This window comes from Sylvia atricapilla, chromosome 26 (assembly GCF_009819655.1).
Source record: "Sylvia atricapilla isolate bSylAtr1 chromosome 26, bSylAtr1.pri, whole genome shotgun sequence".
Lineage (NCBI taxonomy): Eukaryota > Metazoa > Chordata > Aves > Passeriformes > Sylviidae > Sylvia > Sylvia atricapilla.
The window spans coordinates 4,591,017-4,607,680 of NC_089165.1; the positions used below are offsets into that span (position 1 = coordinate 4,591,017).

At 55.0% G+C, this 16,664-nt stretch overlaps 1 protein-coding gene across 1 annotated transcript in view; it reads right to left on the minus strand.

The window, feature by feature from the left end:
* PTPRS (protein tyrosine phosphatase receptor type S) overlaps positions 1-16,664 on the minus strand; it is a 90,576-nt gene that overhangs the window by 25,316 nt on the left and 48,596 nt on the right. Inside the window, exons 7-13 of the mRNA XM_066336258.1 lie at positions 13,631-14,212; positions 12,694-12,827; positions 12,414-12,558; positions 6,501-6,806; positions 4,744-4,937; positions 4,308-4,334; positions 2,365-2,482 (exon numbers count right to left, since the gene is read on the minus strand). Coding sequence (XP_066192355.1) covers positions 2,365-2,482; positions 4,308-4,334; positions 4,744-4,937; positions 6,501-6,806; positions 12,414-12,558; positions 12,694-12,827; positions 13,631-14,212 — 1,506 coding nt within the window. The remainder of the gene's footprint in view (positions 1-2,364; positions 2,483-4,307; positions 4,335-4,743; positions 4,938-6,500; positions 6,807-12,413; positions 12,559-12,693; positions 12,828-13,630; positions 14,213-16,664) is intronic.

A 16,664-nucleotide genomic window follows, 5' to 3' on the forward strand; every position in this document is an offset into this window, starting at 1 on the left:
TCGGGCAGGGGATAGGAGCCGCAGGGACTCCTCAGCTGCAGCAACAGGTTCCTCAAGCCCAGCTTGGCTCCAAACTGCTGCCACCCTGTACAGGTGGAGGGGCCCTAATGAGCAGCACTGGCAGCACGTCAGCTGTGAGGTGCTGACACACTCATAAATTTATTCTCTTCCCTGTGTTCAGGATGGAAAGATGTGCACAGCTCCTCCCCTATCCCTGGACCACTCACCCTCCCACTGCTGGCAAGAACAGACTCAGGAGTCCTGACTCCCAGCCTCCTGTCCCAGTTGCTTCCCAGGACAGGGAGAAACAGAAAGCTTTGTGGGCTTTGGAGCCCACAAAGTCCCGACCTCCCTCCCTCTCTCCATTACACAGCCCAACTCATGCAGAAAGAGACTGGAACAGATTGGCCCAGGCTGGGAAGTCCAGAGCAGCTGAGGGTGAAGCAGTGAAAGATGGAAGGAAGTCTGGGCAGCCCCAGGTCCTGAGCAGCAGGCACGGGGCCAGCTCACAGGGCTGGCAGGCAGCTCATCGCCCACTTGGGGACAGAAGGAAGCACAGGCAGAGGAGCCAGAGCCCAAACTGTGTGTGAGTCAGAGGGCAGGGAGAGCTGCTGCTGGCTCTGCGCTGCTCCTCTCCTCTGGAGGAATGGAACTCCCAGTGCTGGTGCACTTTCAGTGAGCTCCTCCGTACCTGTCAGTGAGCTCCCCACACGTGGGGTTCTGGGGAGCTCAGCAGTGCCATGTCTCTGCCTAATGAGCCCTGGCACTGCCTGACTGCTAAGCCAGCCCACAGCCACAGTTAAATGACACGTGCAGGCTCAGAGACTGCCGAAGCCAGAGAAAGCAGAGCATTAATTCCAGCAGCTCACGCGTCATTGACACTCAGCTCCACTATTAGAGATCCAATTTCCTTCTCTCCGCCTTGGTGTTTCTCCTGGTTGGACAGGAGGAGAGAAAATGGAGCTGGGAGAGATCCCAGCCCACTCCCACAGCACGAGCCTGACCAAAGGTGAGGGCTGGAGTGTGGCTGAGGGAGCAGGGCAGGACCTGCTGTGCCAGGGACGCTGAAAGGGTCACACTGGGGAACCTCTGCCTGACACCTCAGTGGGGACGAGGGGCTGTCTCTGAAACAAATGCTGAGTTCCTTCCAAACTGCCAAAGAATGGCAGGGATGGTGCTGGGAGAGCCAGCCTCCTCCCCTGGGAATGCCTGAGGAGCACATTAAAGAGAAAAAGAGTGCCATTACCTTTATGTTTCAGTTTTTATCACAAATGTTACTGTAATCAGCTGAGCTTGAAAGTATTACATCCGCACAACAAATATTGCTTGGAATAAAGGTGAGAAGAAAGTGCAGAGAGGGGGAAGTGTTTCATTTTGTAATTGGTTTGGACAGTAAAGGGGAAAATCAGATGTATTACTGTATTTAAATTCAGCCCCCAGCCCTGAATGATAAAGAAAGAAATGTCTCCTCTCAGAAGGTGTATTGACTCAAGACTGCAAAGAAGGTAAGAATGTTACAGAGCCATTTGAAAGAGGTTTTTTGTAAATAGCTATTTCAAGTTGGGGGAAATTGAGTTTTGGGTAATAGCTGCTGTGCTGGAGAAAACATCCCTCTGTGACTGATCACCTGCCCTGCAAATCCTACTGGGGAGAGATGAGGGAGGGTGACAAGGGAGAGTGACAAGGGAGCCAGGCAGAGAGAAAGGCTCCAGAGAGCAAAACAGAAAGGGTGGAGAGCCTCAGGAAGAAGGAAAGCAGAGAACCAGGGCGTCACCGAGGAGAAATCTGGGCAGAACTGGAGGGGAAGAAGAGGGTGAGGGGAGGAAAAGGCTTTGGCTGGTACGTGCAGGCAGAGCCCAGGTCCCAGGAATGGGAGGCAGAAAGGTCAGATTCTCCCTCCACCAGTCGTGGACACAGGGGATGTGCCTCCAGACGTGGCACCAGAAGAGAAGAGTGGGCAGGACAAGCACCACTGTCTGCCTGCTGCTCTGCAGGTCTCTGCAGGTCACCACCCTGACAGCAGACTCTCCTGTCCCCAGTGTACCTGCCTGGGGTCAGACCAGGGAGAGTCACTTTCCTTCTGGTACACTGCAATTTACAGCAAGATTACAGGTGACAAATTCATCGTCTGTTGTGTTTCTGGGTGTGCCTGGGCTTTCTGAAGCACTGGACAGAAAACTGTGACATTTGGTGAGGACTGCATGTGAGGAATGAAGGGGTTGCTGCCTTACTAAATCTAATTTTGCCTTTGGGGCAGCCTGGCTCTTGCTGCAAGTCCATCCTGCAAGAAAGGAGTGGGATGGAAGAAGGTGAGTCTGGGGCAGCTCCTGGACTTTAGGGAAGGAGTGAATGAAAGGCTCTCACCTGCGCCCTTGGTAGTGACCACTTTGGGTTTGCTGCGAGCTCCATCTCCCTTCATGGTGTAGGCAGCCACGGTGATGGAATAGGCAGTCTCCGGCTGGAGCCCAGCAATGATCATTTCCTGTTTGCCACACGCCAAAGGGAAATGGTGTCAGTATCCAGCCCCACACCCAGGAGCAGCTCTCTCCTCCTTGCAGGAGCCTCAGCCCTTTTCCAGCATGCAGGAACACCGAATCCAAGAGCACGAGACACTCTGGGGCAGTGGCAGAAGGGAGAGGCACCCCCAGCTCTGCAAACACAGCCTGCCTCTGCAGGGGCTGTGCAAGGCGTCCTCCTCCAGATCTGCCTCTCACACATTCCCTGTCTTCACAAACCACTTCAGCATCCAAATGCTGTCGCTCCCTTCAAAGCTTTCCTCTCCACTGTGTGGCCTCAGAGGAGGCTCAGAGGTTTCAGGGAGATTACATTTTTTTCACCATTACCCCTCTCTTCTCTCCTCAGAGATATTTTTAATGCCTTCATAATATTAAAGGGATCTCTTGAATGCAAAGTGCAAGACGACACATTCCGCTCACGCTGAAGCTCCCTGCTAAATCCCACCCCCTCCTTCCCCATCCTCTATCAGCCTCCCCACACCTGGCTCCCAGGAGCTTTTGTTGGAACACTGGCCTCAAGAACAGCCCTTCCCCAGGAGGGATCCAGCCTTTCAAAGGGCTGTGTTGGAAAAGGAACACCCGTGCTAAATCAAACAGGATGACAGCACATGCAGCAGGGTTTTCCCCAAGGCCCCAGAAAGGAGGGAGATGGGAATGTTGTGCATGTTTTATGGCTTCCCTCTCTCCTCACCCCTTTGTGCTTTCAATATTAAATCTCAGAGCAGTGCTTGGGAAGGATTCATTAGTCCTGAAAGAGCTATTTCCCCGATGGTGAGCTGGGAGTGGAACAGCAGAGCTTTGGAACAGTGGGATTTTGATCAGCGATTTTGGAGCCGACAGCGGCAGGGACAGGTCTGGCTTCTGGAAGCCAAGAAACCTGTTCTGCTCTCACACCTGCCACTGGGTTTTATTAAGATTTTAGGCAAGGGGCTTTGCCTCCCATGAGACTCATTCTCCTTCCCTCAAAGGGAGGCCTCTCACTTGTGCAGGGCTCTTGGCAAGCCCCAGGAGACACAAACACAAGCACTTGAGTCGTGTGCTGTCTTAGGACCCTGTCATCCCACGGAGACAATGCTTTCTGCTACTGCTTGGTAGCTGTAGGATTTTGGAAAACATTTATCATTTTAGCAGAAATAGCAACTGCCAAACATCCAAGCTGATTTCAAGGTATTTCAAAGGTAAAAAGCACCAATAATAATTCAGTGCTTTGCATCAATGGGTCTCTAAGAATCTTGGCCCTTTGAGAGCACAAAGGTTTTCCTCATGTCGTGACAGCTCAGGACTCCTGGATTCTGTGTTCCCAATGCTCCCCAGGCATCTTTTCCAGACACAGAGGTGCTGCAAAGGAGCCCATCTGAGCTCCTGGTCTGGTGGAAGGGGTCCCTGTCCCCAGCTGGGAGTGGAACAAGATGGCCTTTAAGGTCCCTTCCAATCCAAACTATTTTAGGATTCTCATATGTTCGAAGCAGTCCCAAATTCAATATCCCATCTGCCGCCCGACGGAGGAGCAGCAGACCCATCCTTCCTTCAGAGCCAAAGGGAAAACCCTGTGGGATTGCTGCGTGCTGACGAACAACACAGTCACAGAGGGTCACAGAGCAGTGACAGGGAGGGGACAATGCATGGGAACACCAAAATCAGGCTCTAAAACAGGCACACTGGCATTGCAAAAAAAAAAAAAAAAAAAAGGAAAAAAGAAAAAACGATAAAGGAAAATATCACAGCACAACAGGAAGTGGGAGAAGGGAAGAGGCAGAACCAGCATGGGAGGATTTTTATGTTTTTACTTACGTATTCAGCAGTGTCATCTGTTTCCCACTGGGCAGAGAACAAGAGAGGTTTGGCACGTGAGAATACAAGAGGGGAAAGAAGGGAAAGACAGAGACACAGCATGAGGAAGGAGTCCCTGAGCAAGCAGCCACACAAGGTCAGAAGTTACCAGGCAAGCATGAGGGAAGAAGTAGAGTGGGAGAAATTAGTAGATTCCACTGTGGCCTTGGCCTGAATTAAAAGATTTCCCAGACACAGCGAGGACGGATGGATGGGTATTTATCTCAGTGCTGGGACAGCAGCTCCTTCTCCTCCCCAGTGAGATTGTCTGGGAGCACAAAGGAGCTGCAGAGACACAGCCACAGCTCCCCGTGGGCTTCTGCCCAGTGACACTGCCCGGGGTGCGCCAGAGCCCCACCCCTCCCGGCCCCCGGGGCTCGGCCAGGTGAGGCCTTACCTGTGCGTCGGCCAGCATGATGTCCTTGATGTGGGGCAGCCCCCTGGCCTCGCCGTTCTCCATGCGCACGTAGTGCACCTGGTAGCCGCGGATCTGGCCGTGCTGCCGGCTCGGCACCGGCGAGCGCCAGAACACCTGGATGGCCGTCGAGTTGAGCACCTCCACCTCCACCTTCCGCGGCGGGGCGCTGGGCACTGCGGGCACGCAAGGGCTCCGTCACCGGGGTGTCCTCGGGGCATGTCACACACTGATCTGAGCCCTGGGGGGACCCGAGTGTCCCACCTCCCGTCACTGGGGTGTCCTCGGGGCATGTCACACACTCATCTGAGCCCTGGGGGGACCCGAGTGTCCCACCTCCCGTCACTGGGGGTGTCCTCAGGGGATGTCACACACTGATCTGAGCCCTGGGGGGACCTGAGCACCTGACTGTCCCACCTCCTGTCACTGCGGGCGTGCAAGGGCTCTGTCACTGGGGTGTCATCAGGGGATGTCACACACTGATTTGAGCCCTGGGGGGACCCGAGTGTCCCAGCTCCTGTCACTGGGCACATCCCACCATCCAGCCAGCCTTGCCCAGGCTCCTCCGTGCCCCATTTGCCCAGATGGACAGAGCCATTGTGGCTCCAGATCCCAATTCTGAGGGCAAAGCCGATTTCCAGGGAGCCAGAAAAGCTCTGCTCCTGCCTGTGGGAGGTCAGGGCACAGAGGATCAGGACAGGGCTTGTCCTTGGAGTTCCATCATCTCTCTGCCAGGACAGGGGGTTGTGGCTACAACCACGGTGGAATCTCAGGACAGAAAATGGCTTGGATGGAATTTGGGCTGAATCTTTGGAAATACCAATCATAGAGGGCATCTACCAGGAAACCCCACTTCCTGAGCAGGGTACTCTGAGTTACACTGGGATGTGGGCAGAGGCTCAGGGAAACAGGACCAACCCTGGGGACAAACCTGTTGCTTTTTAAAAATTCTTTTTACTTGGAATAGATGAAGTACACCTGAAAAAATTTGGATTTCTATATGTTATTTACTTGACCTATACTATTTGAGGTCCTACCCTCACAGTGAGGGTGCTCCTCTCCCTTCATGCACCCATTCATGCTTTTCCCTGGTTTTATTTTACTGTAGGAATACCAGGAAAATTAAAGGCTCTGAGTGGGGCCACTGAACTGTTGTCACTCAAGATTTTGAAACTTGAACAGATTCCTCCTTTCTACGACTGACAAAAACTCTGTCTTAAGGAGGAGGTAGTAACAAGGAATGTAGTAACAAGGAATGTGTGGGAAGAACTCTTTAATATTTTAAAATGTGCTCTCAGGCACAGGGTGGGATTCTTGGGGCTGTCCCATGCAGGACCAGGACCTGGACTTGGCTGACCCTTGTGGGTCTCTTCCAACTCAGGATATAAAATGATTCCAGGAAACCAAGTTCCGGCAGCAAAGGCTTTCTCAGAGCAAAGGTTTCGGGGCCTGGGCTGCTCCTGGCTCAGTGAGAGCATCTTTTCAGGGGGAGTGGTGCAGTTGAGACTCAGAGATATTAACTCCAGGAAACGCTCTAAGGCAGGGCAGGGCAGCCCAGAGACCCCAGTGCTCAGAGGGCTCACCCAGGGGTGATGGCACAGAGGATGCCGCACAGCTCAGACCTGGGATCCCCCTGCAGCACCGTCCAGAAGCAGGGGCAGGACCCTGCTGTGTCCTCCCAGCACGGACACCACCCCCTGCAGGGCCAGGAGCCCCGAGCCCCCGGGCAGCTCACTCACCATCCTCATCCGTGCGGACGATGACCGGCGAGCTCTCCGGGCCCGGCCCCACCTCCGTGTGAGCCACCACGGTGACGCGGTACTCGGTCCACTTGTCCAGGGCCTCCAGCAGGATCTGACTGGTGGTTGGGGGGATATCATTCACCTCCTTTAGCTCCGTGTCCTCCGAGTCCAGCGCTCGATAGTGGACGCTGTAGCCGGCCAGGACGCCGTTCTGGCTCTCGGCCGGAGGCGGCCGCCAACTTACCAGAATGGCGGTGGAGCGGGTGCTGACACATTTTACATCTTGAGGGGGGGCAGACGGTTCTACGAGGGGGGAAAATTCAGGAGCGGGAGAGGGGAAAAGAAGGGAGAGGGGAGGAGGGGGGGGAGGGAAAAAAAAAAAACAAAAGATGGGAAAGATAAAAGAAAAAAAAAAAGGAAAAAATGATAACAAAAAAATCTAAAATAAAACGTACAAAAGTTTGGTTTAGGAAGATAAAATTAAAAGAGAAGAGAGCTTTTTTGTTGTTGTCTTTTTTTTTTTTTTTTCCAAAATGAAGAGGATTTTTTTTTTAAAAAGAAAAAAAAAAAGCCAGCAGAAATTAAATGGGGCATCAAAACTGAAATGGTGTAAAGCAAAGGACTAAACCAGCAAAGCGGGCCAGCCAAGAGGGGTCCTGCTGCTTCCACTAAGCTGGCACCAGCTAAGCACCCAGCTGCACCCTATAAAAGCCCTTTCCTTTGGCTCCCTGTTTTACAGCAGCCTGGCAAATCCTGCTCGGGCTGGAAAGGCACTTCTTTCCAACCTCAGTCTCTGGGATCTTGAATTTCTTTGAAGGGATCTGTGAAAATTAAGTAAGAAAAGCAAATCTTTTGCCAGCAGGCTTAAATTTAAGAGTCTGTACCTCCAGATGGAAGTGATTAGTTGTCCCCAGACGGGAGGAGGCCAAATCCCACAGTGGGAATGCCCAGGACACTGCCAAGCAGTGGTGTTTGAAGAGGAGGGTTTTGAGAAAATGCTTGCAGAAGGAGGGAGGCAGTGGGTTTGGTGAGGTATCCAGGTATCCAGGGGATTTTCCAAAGCAGCAGCAGGTCTGATTCCCACTGCACTCTCTGCCTGAACTACACCAGAGTGTTTCTGAACATCCCAGGAGAAAACCTGGGGAACTGTGGCCCTACCCAGGCACCTTCTCAGGGTGGCAGCAGACGCCTGTCCAAGGGTGATCAGGAGGTGGGGAAGGTGGAACCCACAGCTCTCCCTTAAAGCTCCTCTCCTTCCATCCCCTGCTCTGGGCAGGGACAGCTTCCACCATCCAGGGCAGATCTCACTTCTGCCAGTCACCAATGACAACTGATCAGCCCAGGGAAGCAGAGTGTGATACATCGTCAAGGCAAATCGATAAACTCAATATCACCCAACTGCAATAAAGAGCTTTTAACTCTCTGCAGACAGGGCAGGAAATGGGCTGAACTCACAAGCCCCTCAGGCATCACCTGCAAGAAGCAGTAGATCAGTGCTGGTCACTGCTCCTCATTCCTCTGATGCTTTTTAATCAACAAAAAGCTCTTTTAGTGAGGAACGGCTGTTTTCAAGCCTCTTACTCCTATCCTTGAGTCAACCCAGATGTTTAGGCCCAGTTTGCCTTGAGGACTCTGCTAAATCCAGTCACACTTAGCCCAGCTGGCACTGGAGTGAGAGCCACACACTTTCCAGGAGCCTCCAGGAGACAGAGGGAAATGGCTTTTCAAAAAGGGCAGAGATAATCCTTGCACTGCTGTCTGAGCACCCTGCCCAGTAGGACATTTTGGGTGTTCTCCTTCTATTTTTATGCACTATTGCTGTCTTCAACCTGGAAGAATGACCCCCTTTTCTCCCCAGCACTCCCAGTGAGGAGGCTGACAAGCCCTGGCCATGGCTGGCCACGCAAAGCAACACAGAAGATGTCAAATGAACCAAACCAAAAAGAACAAACTGGAAAATAAAACATAAATCAAGCCAATAATTTGAAACAAACAAACAAACAAAAAAACACCAGAAAGGAAATCATAATAATAAAATAATACTGATATAAAAAGTGACTCCTTCCAGAACATTCCCAGTCTGTTTACCTACCTTCCACGCTTCAACTGCTAACTTACAGACTTTCTTACAAAAGAACAAGAGGAACTGAGCTACGAGGCCAGACCAAGCTCCTGGTGGGTTTCTGCACATGACTGGCTTTTACAATGCCACTCTGCTCATGATGAGCCCCCCCCGAGTCCTCCCCCACCAGCAGAGCCCCAGCTACTGCAGAAATGGCAGTTTTGGACCCCAATCTGTTCTCTTTTGCTAAACTGTCAGCACGAAGAGCAGGACAGCACATTCCCAGTGACAGATCTCCTTCCCTCTGGCTCTCTCCATCTGCCGTGATTGCTGCAGCACCTCTCCAGGACAGAGGTGCTCATCCCATGTCCCAGAACCAGCTCAGGGTGGTTTCAGGGTACAGAGGGACAGACTCAGCCCTCTCCCATTGCTGCCACGGTGCCCTTCCCTTCTATTTTTGTCCTCATCAGAGGCTGGGCAGGTTAAAATCCACCTTTCCTGCTTAGTTCCAGCCAAAGCCAGCACAGCTGAGAAACCCACTGCAGAGAGGGTCTGACCTGACCTACCCTTCATCCTGCACCTCATTCTGAAAGCCCCGGGAAGCAGAGCTCAGCTGCAGCTGGCACTGGGCTCACTGTCTGCGCTGCCACGCTCGCTCACTCACCCTCTACGCTCCAGCACAGGGACCTACAGAGAGGCCCTGGGCTGAGGCCTCCTTTGGGGATGGTTTTGCACTTTCTCTGGTCCAAAAGGCGGGGTGGGGGTGGGTGAGGGGGGAGAAGGCCCAGGTGCTGCCCGGACCCCTCCCCGTCACCCCTGGACTGCAGCAGCGGAGGAGAAGAGCCAGGGCTGCTGGCTGGCCACGCTGGACACGCCTCTGGGAGCTCATGGCACCGTTTCCTTCACAATCCAGCCCACCCTGTGTCACCCTGGGGATGCTGGGGACAGCACCAGGAGCTGTGGCAGGAGCCCAGTGCCACCAACCCCGCCGGGGCTGTGAGCTCAGCTCTGCTGCCAGCCCTTGCCCGGGCTGGGCGGCCAGGCACAGGCAGAGCCCCAGGCAGGAGAGCACTGCCTCGGCCTGTGGCTGTTTGCAGCAGCGTTTTGGGACCCGTCCCCACCCTCCCAGGGCTCCAGGACATCCGGGAGTGTCTGCAGAGGCACCAGCGGTGAGCCTGCAGCCACAGGGTGGACTGTATTTGTGAATCTGCTTGAGACCAGCCAGTACTCACCTGAGCTGCACCTTTTACATGCTTTAAAGTTGACTGTCCAAGCCACAAGAATGACCCTTACTGACCTTGCACAATATCATGTTTTTTAACCCTTTAGGTACCACAGACTTTGGGTATTTCATTCACTTCATGTACTGTGAGGAGGGGGACAGGAGGGAGAGCGGAGCTACGTGGGGGAAATCCTTTCTTGGGCAGGAACAGGGGGTGAGAAAGCCCCATTGTTCCTCTACACCTGCACATGCAGCCTCACAGCACCCACCCTGCCTGCTGACCACGCTTTGCCCTCCGGAATTTCCGAGTGGGAGAGTTGCCAGGGAGCCTGGGAAGGTCATGGCCAACCAGAAAGGGCAAACCAGCCTCTCCCAGCCACGGGGAGTCGGTCAGATTTACAAGCTATGTCTCTGGTACTTGAAGAGTTAAAACCCAGCCATTTCAAGAAGAAAAAGATACTTTACCTTTAGTTTAATGGATTTTACTTTGGTTATGATGCTCAGGAGGAGCCACCCTGGCAGGGAGGTGCAGGGAGGGGCTGCCACATGCGGGTGGGCGCTGGGAGGGGACAGCAGGAGCAGGGGGAAGGACCAGGGAGAGGCTTTGTCATTCCAGAGACAAGATGCCATCGTGGTGTGACATCGCCCAGGCAGGGACAGGGACAGCAGGGAGCTGCTCATCGGGTGCAGGGCATGCAGGCAGGCAAGCAGAGAGCAGAAGAGAGAAGAAAGAAGAGGCATGGAGCAGGCCAAGGAGGAGCTGAACGGAAAAGGAGCTGAGGAGGGAAGACACAAAAGCCTGTCCCGAGCCAGAAGGTCTGTGAGCCGCAGGATGTCACCCGGACCAGGGAGAATTGACTCGTTCCTCCAACAGCCAGCCAGGAAAAAATGTTTCACCGTGTTACAGGACACTGACAGCGCCCAGCTGATGTTCTTAAGAGCATTAAATTAATGAGACTCTCCCTATGGAAGCTGAGCTACAGAGAGAGAAACCCGTCCGTGTTCTGGGCAGATGCCAAGTTAGAAAAAGCCCCAAAGCCTTCCCTTTTCCCAGATCCCCTTTTCCTCACCCTTAAGGGCCAAATTTTCCCTAAGCCCTACTGCCACCAGCTCCCACACCCCTCTTCCAGCTTGTTTTAGTGAACCAGAGAGCACAAATCCCAGACCATGCTTGCCTCCCATCCCCACAGGTCTCAAGGAGAGAAACCCCTTGGAAAACAGAAGCAGAGTGTAAGTTTAACACTTATTTTTCAGGTCCTTTCAGTTCATTTCCCCCACCCCACAGAGATGCTCCCTCTGACAGTACCACACTGGGATCAGAACCAGCAGCAGAGTCAGGAAAGGATTTTCCTATGAAACGTAGAGAGAGTATGGAGAAAAAAGAAAAGAAGGGAAAAAGGGGAAAAACATTTGAAGGAAAGAAAAACCAAAAAAATCTTTGAATGGAGTGGAGGCCTGAGAAAGCCCCGGTAAGGAATTCTGTCTGTGCAGAAACAGACTCCCCTTTCTTCCCACTCCTCAGGGGACAGAAAGAGAAGGAGACAGGGCAAGGGAGAGACAGCAGGATGTGACAGCTAAAAAGCCCAGCTGAGAGCCTGCTGCTCGCCCTCGTTAGGGACTCTGAGGGATGGGAGCAGGGCTGTCCCTCCTCACACTGGTGACCAGAGCCACTTCTGAGTTAGTTCTGCTCCCGGCTACTCCAAACTGCAGCGGAGTGATTTAGTAGAGATGAGAGGAGACAGAAAACACAAAGAACAGCTGCCACAGCCACTCATGCAGTGAAAAAACACCTCATTTAAAAGCAAAGATCTGTGAAAAGCCCAGGTTGAAATATTGCCATCCAGGGTTATTGTCCCCAGGGCAACAGCGAAGGGAGACAATCCATTAAACTAAAACCAGCACGTTTTGGTTGCACAGGCTCCATCCTGGTATCATCAATATCCCCCTCCCAGCCTCCACAGGGCTCCTCTCTCCCGCTCTGCCGGAGCCCAAACGGGACCATTTCCAGAGCTCCGGGCCTTCCTCCCCTTGGCTGTGGAGCTGCTCGTGGGGAAGGGCAGGGGGAGCACATCCTCATCGCCCCGGGAAGGGCAGGGGGAGCACATCCTCACCGCCCGGGGAAGGGCAGGGGGAGCACATCCCCACAGCCCGGGGAAGGGCAGGGGGATCATGTCCCCACAGCCCGGGGAAGGGCAGGGGGAGCACATCCTCATCGCCCCGGGAAGGGCATGGGGAGCACATCCCCACAGCCCAGGGATCATGTCCCCACCGCCCGGGGAAGGGCAGGGGGAGCAGGTCCCCACAGCCCGGGGATCATGTCCCCACCGCCCGGGGAAGGTCTGCCCTGTGAACAGTCCCCTCTCCTCGCCCTCCCGCTCCCCACCATGTCGCTGCCGGTTCCTGCGGCTGCGCCCGTGTGGCCCGGGCGGTGGCGGCCGCCCCTCAGCCCGCTCAGCCCGCGGCTCCCACCCCGCTGCCCGGGCCCCAGAGCCCAGCTCTGCCCCGGGCTCACACCTCGGGGAAGGGACAGGGGAGCAGGTCCCAAAGGTGTGCGCCCAGCCCCGGAGGGAAAGGCCAGCCCCAGCTCCGTGCCCTCAGAGAAGGGTGGGAAAGGAGAGACACCTACTAGACTGCAGGGTGCGCTCCCGGACCTCCGGGGTGAAGGCCCCCAGCCCCAGGGCCGAGCGGGCGGCCAGCCGGAACACATACTCAGTGTTGGGCTTCAGGCCTTCCACCGTGAACGACGTCGTGGGCTCGAAGTTCTTCAGCACCTGGGGTGGGCGAGGGGGGGAAGGAGAGAAAAATAAACCCGAACAACAGGCAGCAGAGGCGAGGCGTGCCCTGCCCTGCTCCCCTCGCTCCCGCGGGAGCTCCTCAGCCCCAAGCCTGCTCCGCTCTGGGCTCACCTCCTTGCTGTGGTCTCCTTCCTTGTAGAGGAGCTCGTACTTCACGATGATCTCCTGGCGTGGGGGACTCCACGACAGCACGATGCTGGTCTCGGTCTTGGCCTCTGCTCGGAAGTTCATCGGCTGCCCAGGAACTGGCGCGGAGAGGGAGCCGACGGGGCAGGGGAGGCGAGAGGAGAAACAGGAGAAACCACGTTAACTTGGCTAATTAGGAGGCTCTTGCCCTGTTTTCTTCAAAGCCTGTGTGGAAAAAGCACGTCAGCAGCAAAATGCCACACTGCAGCGTGGGCAGGTCCTGCCTCCAAAGCCGTGGAGTTACATCCCCCTGCAGGACTCCAGTGTGTCCAGAGCTGCTGGAGATGGAAGAATCCCAGTGGACAAAATGCCTCTTTCTCAGCAGTGCAGAATGCAACCCTTCCCATCAATCCCAGTATTACAAGATTCTGGAAGTAGGAAGCCCATGAGCAGCCCATTGAGGACACAGGGTTTCCTCCCATACCCCACACCAAAAATGTGCTGGGTGACAGCCCATGATAAAGCACCGTGTGTTTGCAGCTCAACACGTAAGGCACATTCCCCACTCATCTGTGACAAAGTAGTTCCTGGGTACTTTAGGGAGAGTTAAAGTGTCACCACTGCCTGGGCAGTTCTACATCTGTTAAAGACATTTGGAATCATGGAATGTTTGGTTTGGAAGAGACCATAAAGCTCATCCAGTTCCATGGGCAGGGACATATTCCACTGTCCCAGGCTGCTCCAATCCCCTTCCAGCCTGGCCTCGGGCACTGCCAGGGATCCAGGGGCTTCTCTGGGCACCCTGTGCCAGGGCCTGCCCACCCTCTGAGTAAATAATTCCTTCCCACCATCACATTTAAACCTCCAGATCCAGCCAGCAGCTCTCCTTCCCCCAGCCCAGCTCGGCGGCACGGGTGCTCACCTCCTTGCTGTGTCTTAACCTGGATGGGGTCGGACAGGGGCCCGTCCCCCACGGAGGTGAAGGCCAGCACTCTCACGGTGTAGGTCTCGTCCTCCAGCAGGCTGCCCACGGTGGTCAGCAGGCTGTCGTCCACGTTGTGCTTCTGCCAGTTGCTGACGGGCTGGTCGGGCTCCATGGTGTAATAGACTCTGTAGCCCCGGATCTGCCCGTTGGGCTCCACGGGTTCCTCCCACTGGATGATCATGGTGGTGCTGCTCAGCATGCGGCCCTGCACGTTGCGGGGGGCGCTGGCAGGAGCTTGCTCCCCAGTTCGGGTGACCACAGACTCACTGGGAGGGCCCTGCCCGATGCTGTTGACTGCAGAGACCCAGATCTCGTACTCGGAGTTGGGGCTGAGCCCCCCGATGCTGTAGCGGGTGGTGGTGATGTCCTCCTTGATCTGGTACGGCCCGTCCTGGCTCTTAGACTTGTACTCAATGACATAGTAGGACACAGGGTCTGGATTTCCAGAGTCCCAGGTGATGGTGATACTCGTTGCTGTTGTCTCTGTCACCACGGGCGTCCCAGGAGCCTTGGGGAGTGCTGAGAATCAGGAAGAACGGGCATTTAAAACAAACCCACAGGTGCTGAAATGGTGCCTAATTGGTCTGGTTTAGGGCTGCAGGAGCTGGAGGCACAGCACCAACTCCGGCAGCTCAGGAAAGCGCTGCTGCAATATGATGAACCTAGTTATCCACTCTATTATCCTCCTTAAACTGCTCCATCAAAGGCAAAGTGTTCAGCTAAACATCTGGAATCATTAGCACAGGCTTCAGCTGCACATCCGCCGCTCCTGGGGCAGGGAGGGAGAGCAACTCCTTCCCAGCACGTGCTCACATCTCCTGCACGGTTCTGCTGAGCCTCTGCAGGCAAGGAATGGCACAGGGCGGGCTCTGCTCTCCACAACAAATCCCCTGAAATGCTGGGAGGGCTTCCCCTCAAGCCACAAAGCCGTGTTCATCCCCATCTCCCCTCTCCCTTGGCCAGGGAGCCCCCTGGAGCCCGCTGGGGACTGCACCTGCAGCTGCTCAACACCTCAGCTGCACCTGGTACCGTTCTAACTTCACCTGTTCTCAAGCTCTGTGCGCTCCCCTCACTGCACACTTTAGACCCTTTTCAACCTCCCTTTTCAACCTCTTCTTATCATGGAATCCTAGAATGGTGTGGGTTGAAAGGAGCCTTAAAGCCCATCCAGTGCCACCCCTGCCATGGGCAGGAACACCTTCCACTGGCCCCGGTGGCTCCAAGTCCTGTCCAACCTGGCCTTGAAGCCAAACTTCTCTAGGTCTGATCACAGTAAAGCTCAAACTTCTCCTTTTACCTTCTGCCCGGGAGAGCTGCAGGTGCTCACACACAGGAACAGAGCAGGGAACAGGATCCAAACAAAATTACAAGAGACAGAAGGTACCAGCAGGGTGAGATTCCCACGTGAGGAGATGGGAGAGTTGGGAGCAGAAGCAATCTGCCTTACACAGCAGCTTTTCAGATTGACAGGTAAGACAGGGAAAAAAGGGAAGGAAGGAAATACTCAGGCAAATAAAGAGGACCCGAGTCCAGCCCCAGGCGTCCTTCTGCTGGCACGAGAGCCCCACTGCCTGTGCAGGAGCTCAGGACCGGTGTCACGCCAAGATTCTCCAGTCCCTACTCACTTCTCCTGTCAGACCTTCCTCAGACAGATCCTGATGCAACTGTTGGTTTTCCTGATCCCTCCCTTTCTCCCAAGTGTTTCTCCTCTCCCCACGCGCCGATCCTTTCCCACCCCGCCTCTCCCAGATCCCTCATGGGCAGCAGCAGTCCTCGGAGCAGACAGCAGCTCACACAGAGCTCTACACTCACCCAACCTCAGGGGCTCCTGCTGGGGTTTAATACTCCCCTGCTGAGGACAGAATAGATTGAAGATGGCACCCGTGCTCCTCTTGGGAATCACTAGCTGGAAGCTGGGCTTATTCCCCATCTCGCTGAGGCAACAACAGCCACTAAGATGCTGGAACTAAGCTCTACTGTAAGGGTGCACATGCCAGAGATCCTCAGGGCCTTGGCTGAATCTCAGGCCTTGGAACAGGATGGCATGCAGGCTCCAAGCCATCCAGGGCTCCTTGCACAGTGCCCAGCCAGCCTCATATGTCAGGACAGACACAGCATGCGGGGATTTGAGCCACAGCTCTCTTCACAACAATCAGCTCAGGTGTCCTAAAGCAAGGGAAGGTCTCCAGCCACCAGCTTCCCCTCTGCTGTGGGTTTCCCTGTGTGTGGGATCCCCCAGGAGATACGCACAGATCCCAGCATGGGCACTCACGGTGCACAAATCTGTCCTGCCACTCGAGCTCACAGAGCTCCACGTGTACACACAGGTAAGGACAGGGACTGACACTGCTGCAGCCAGGTGCCCACCATGCAGCCACGGTGTCCCTGGCCATGCACACACACACACATCCCAGTCATGCAGGAACACCTGGACATGCAGAACTGTGTCCCTGGCCATGCACACACACACACATTCCACTCATGCAGGAACACCTGGCCATGCAGGACTGTCCCTGGCCATGCACACACATCCCAGTCATGCGGGAACATCTGGACATGCAGAACTGTGTCCCTGGCCATGCACACACATCCCAGTAATGCAGGAGCACCAGGACATGCAGAACTGTGTCCCTGGCCATGCACACACATCCCAGTAATGCAGGAGCACCAGGACATGCAGGACTGTCCCTGGCCATGCACACACACACCCCACTCATGCAGGAGCACCAGAACATGCAGGACTGTCCCTGGCCATGCACACACACACCCCACTCATGCAGGAGCACCAGGACATGCAGAACTGTGTCCCCTGTGCAGGTCAGGCAGCCACAGGCTCTCCCCATGCAGACACACGATGCCACAGGCACAAACCAGGGGCCATTCCCACTCTGGTGACAGGTCCCAGCGCTCCCATGCACGAGCAGGACACGTGCCCTGGTGTCCCCCTGCGCTCATGCTGGGACACCCAGCT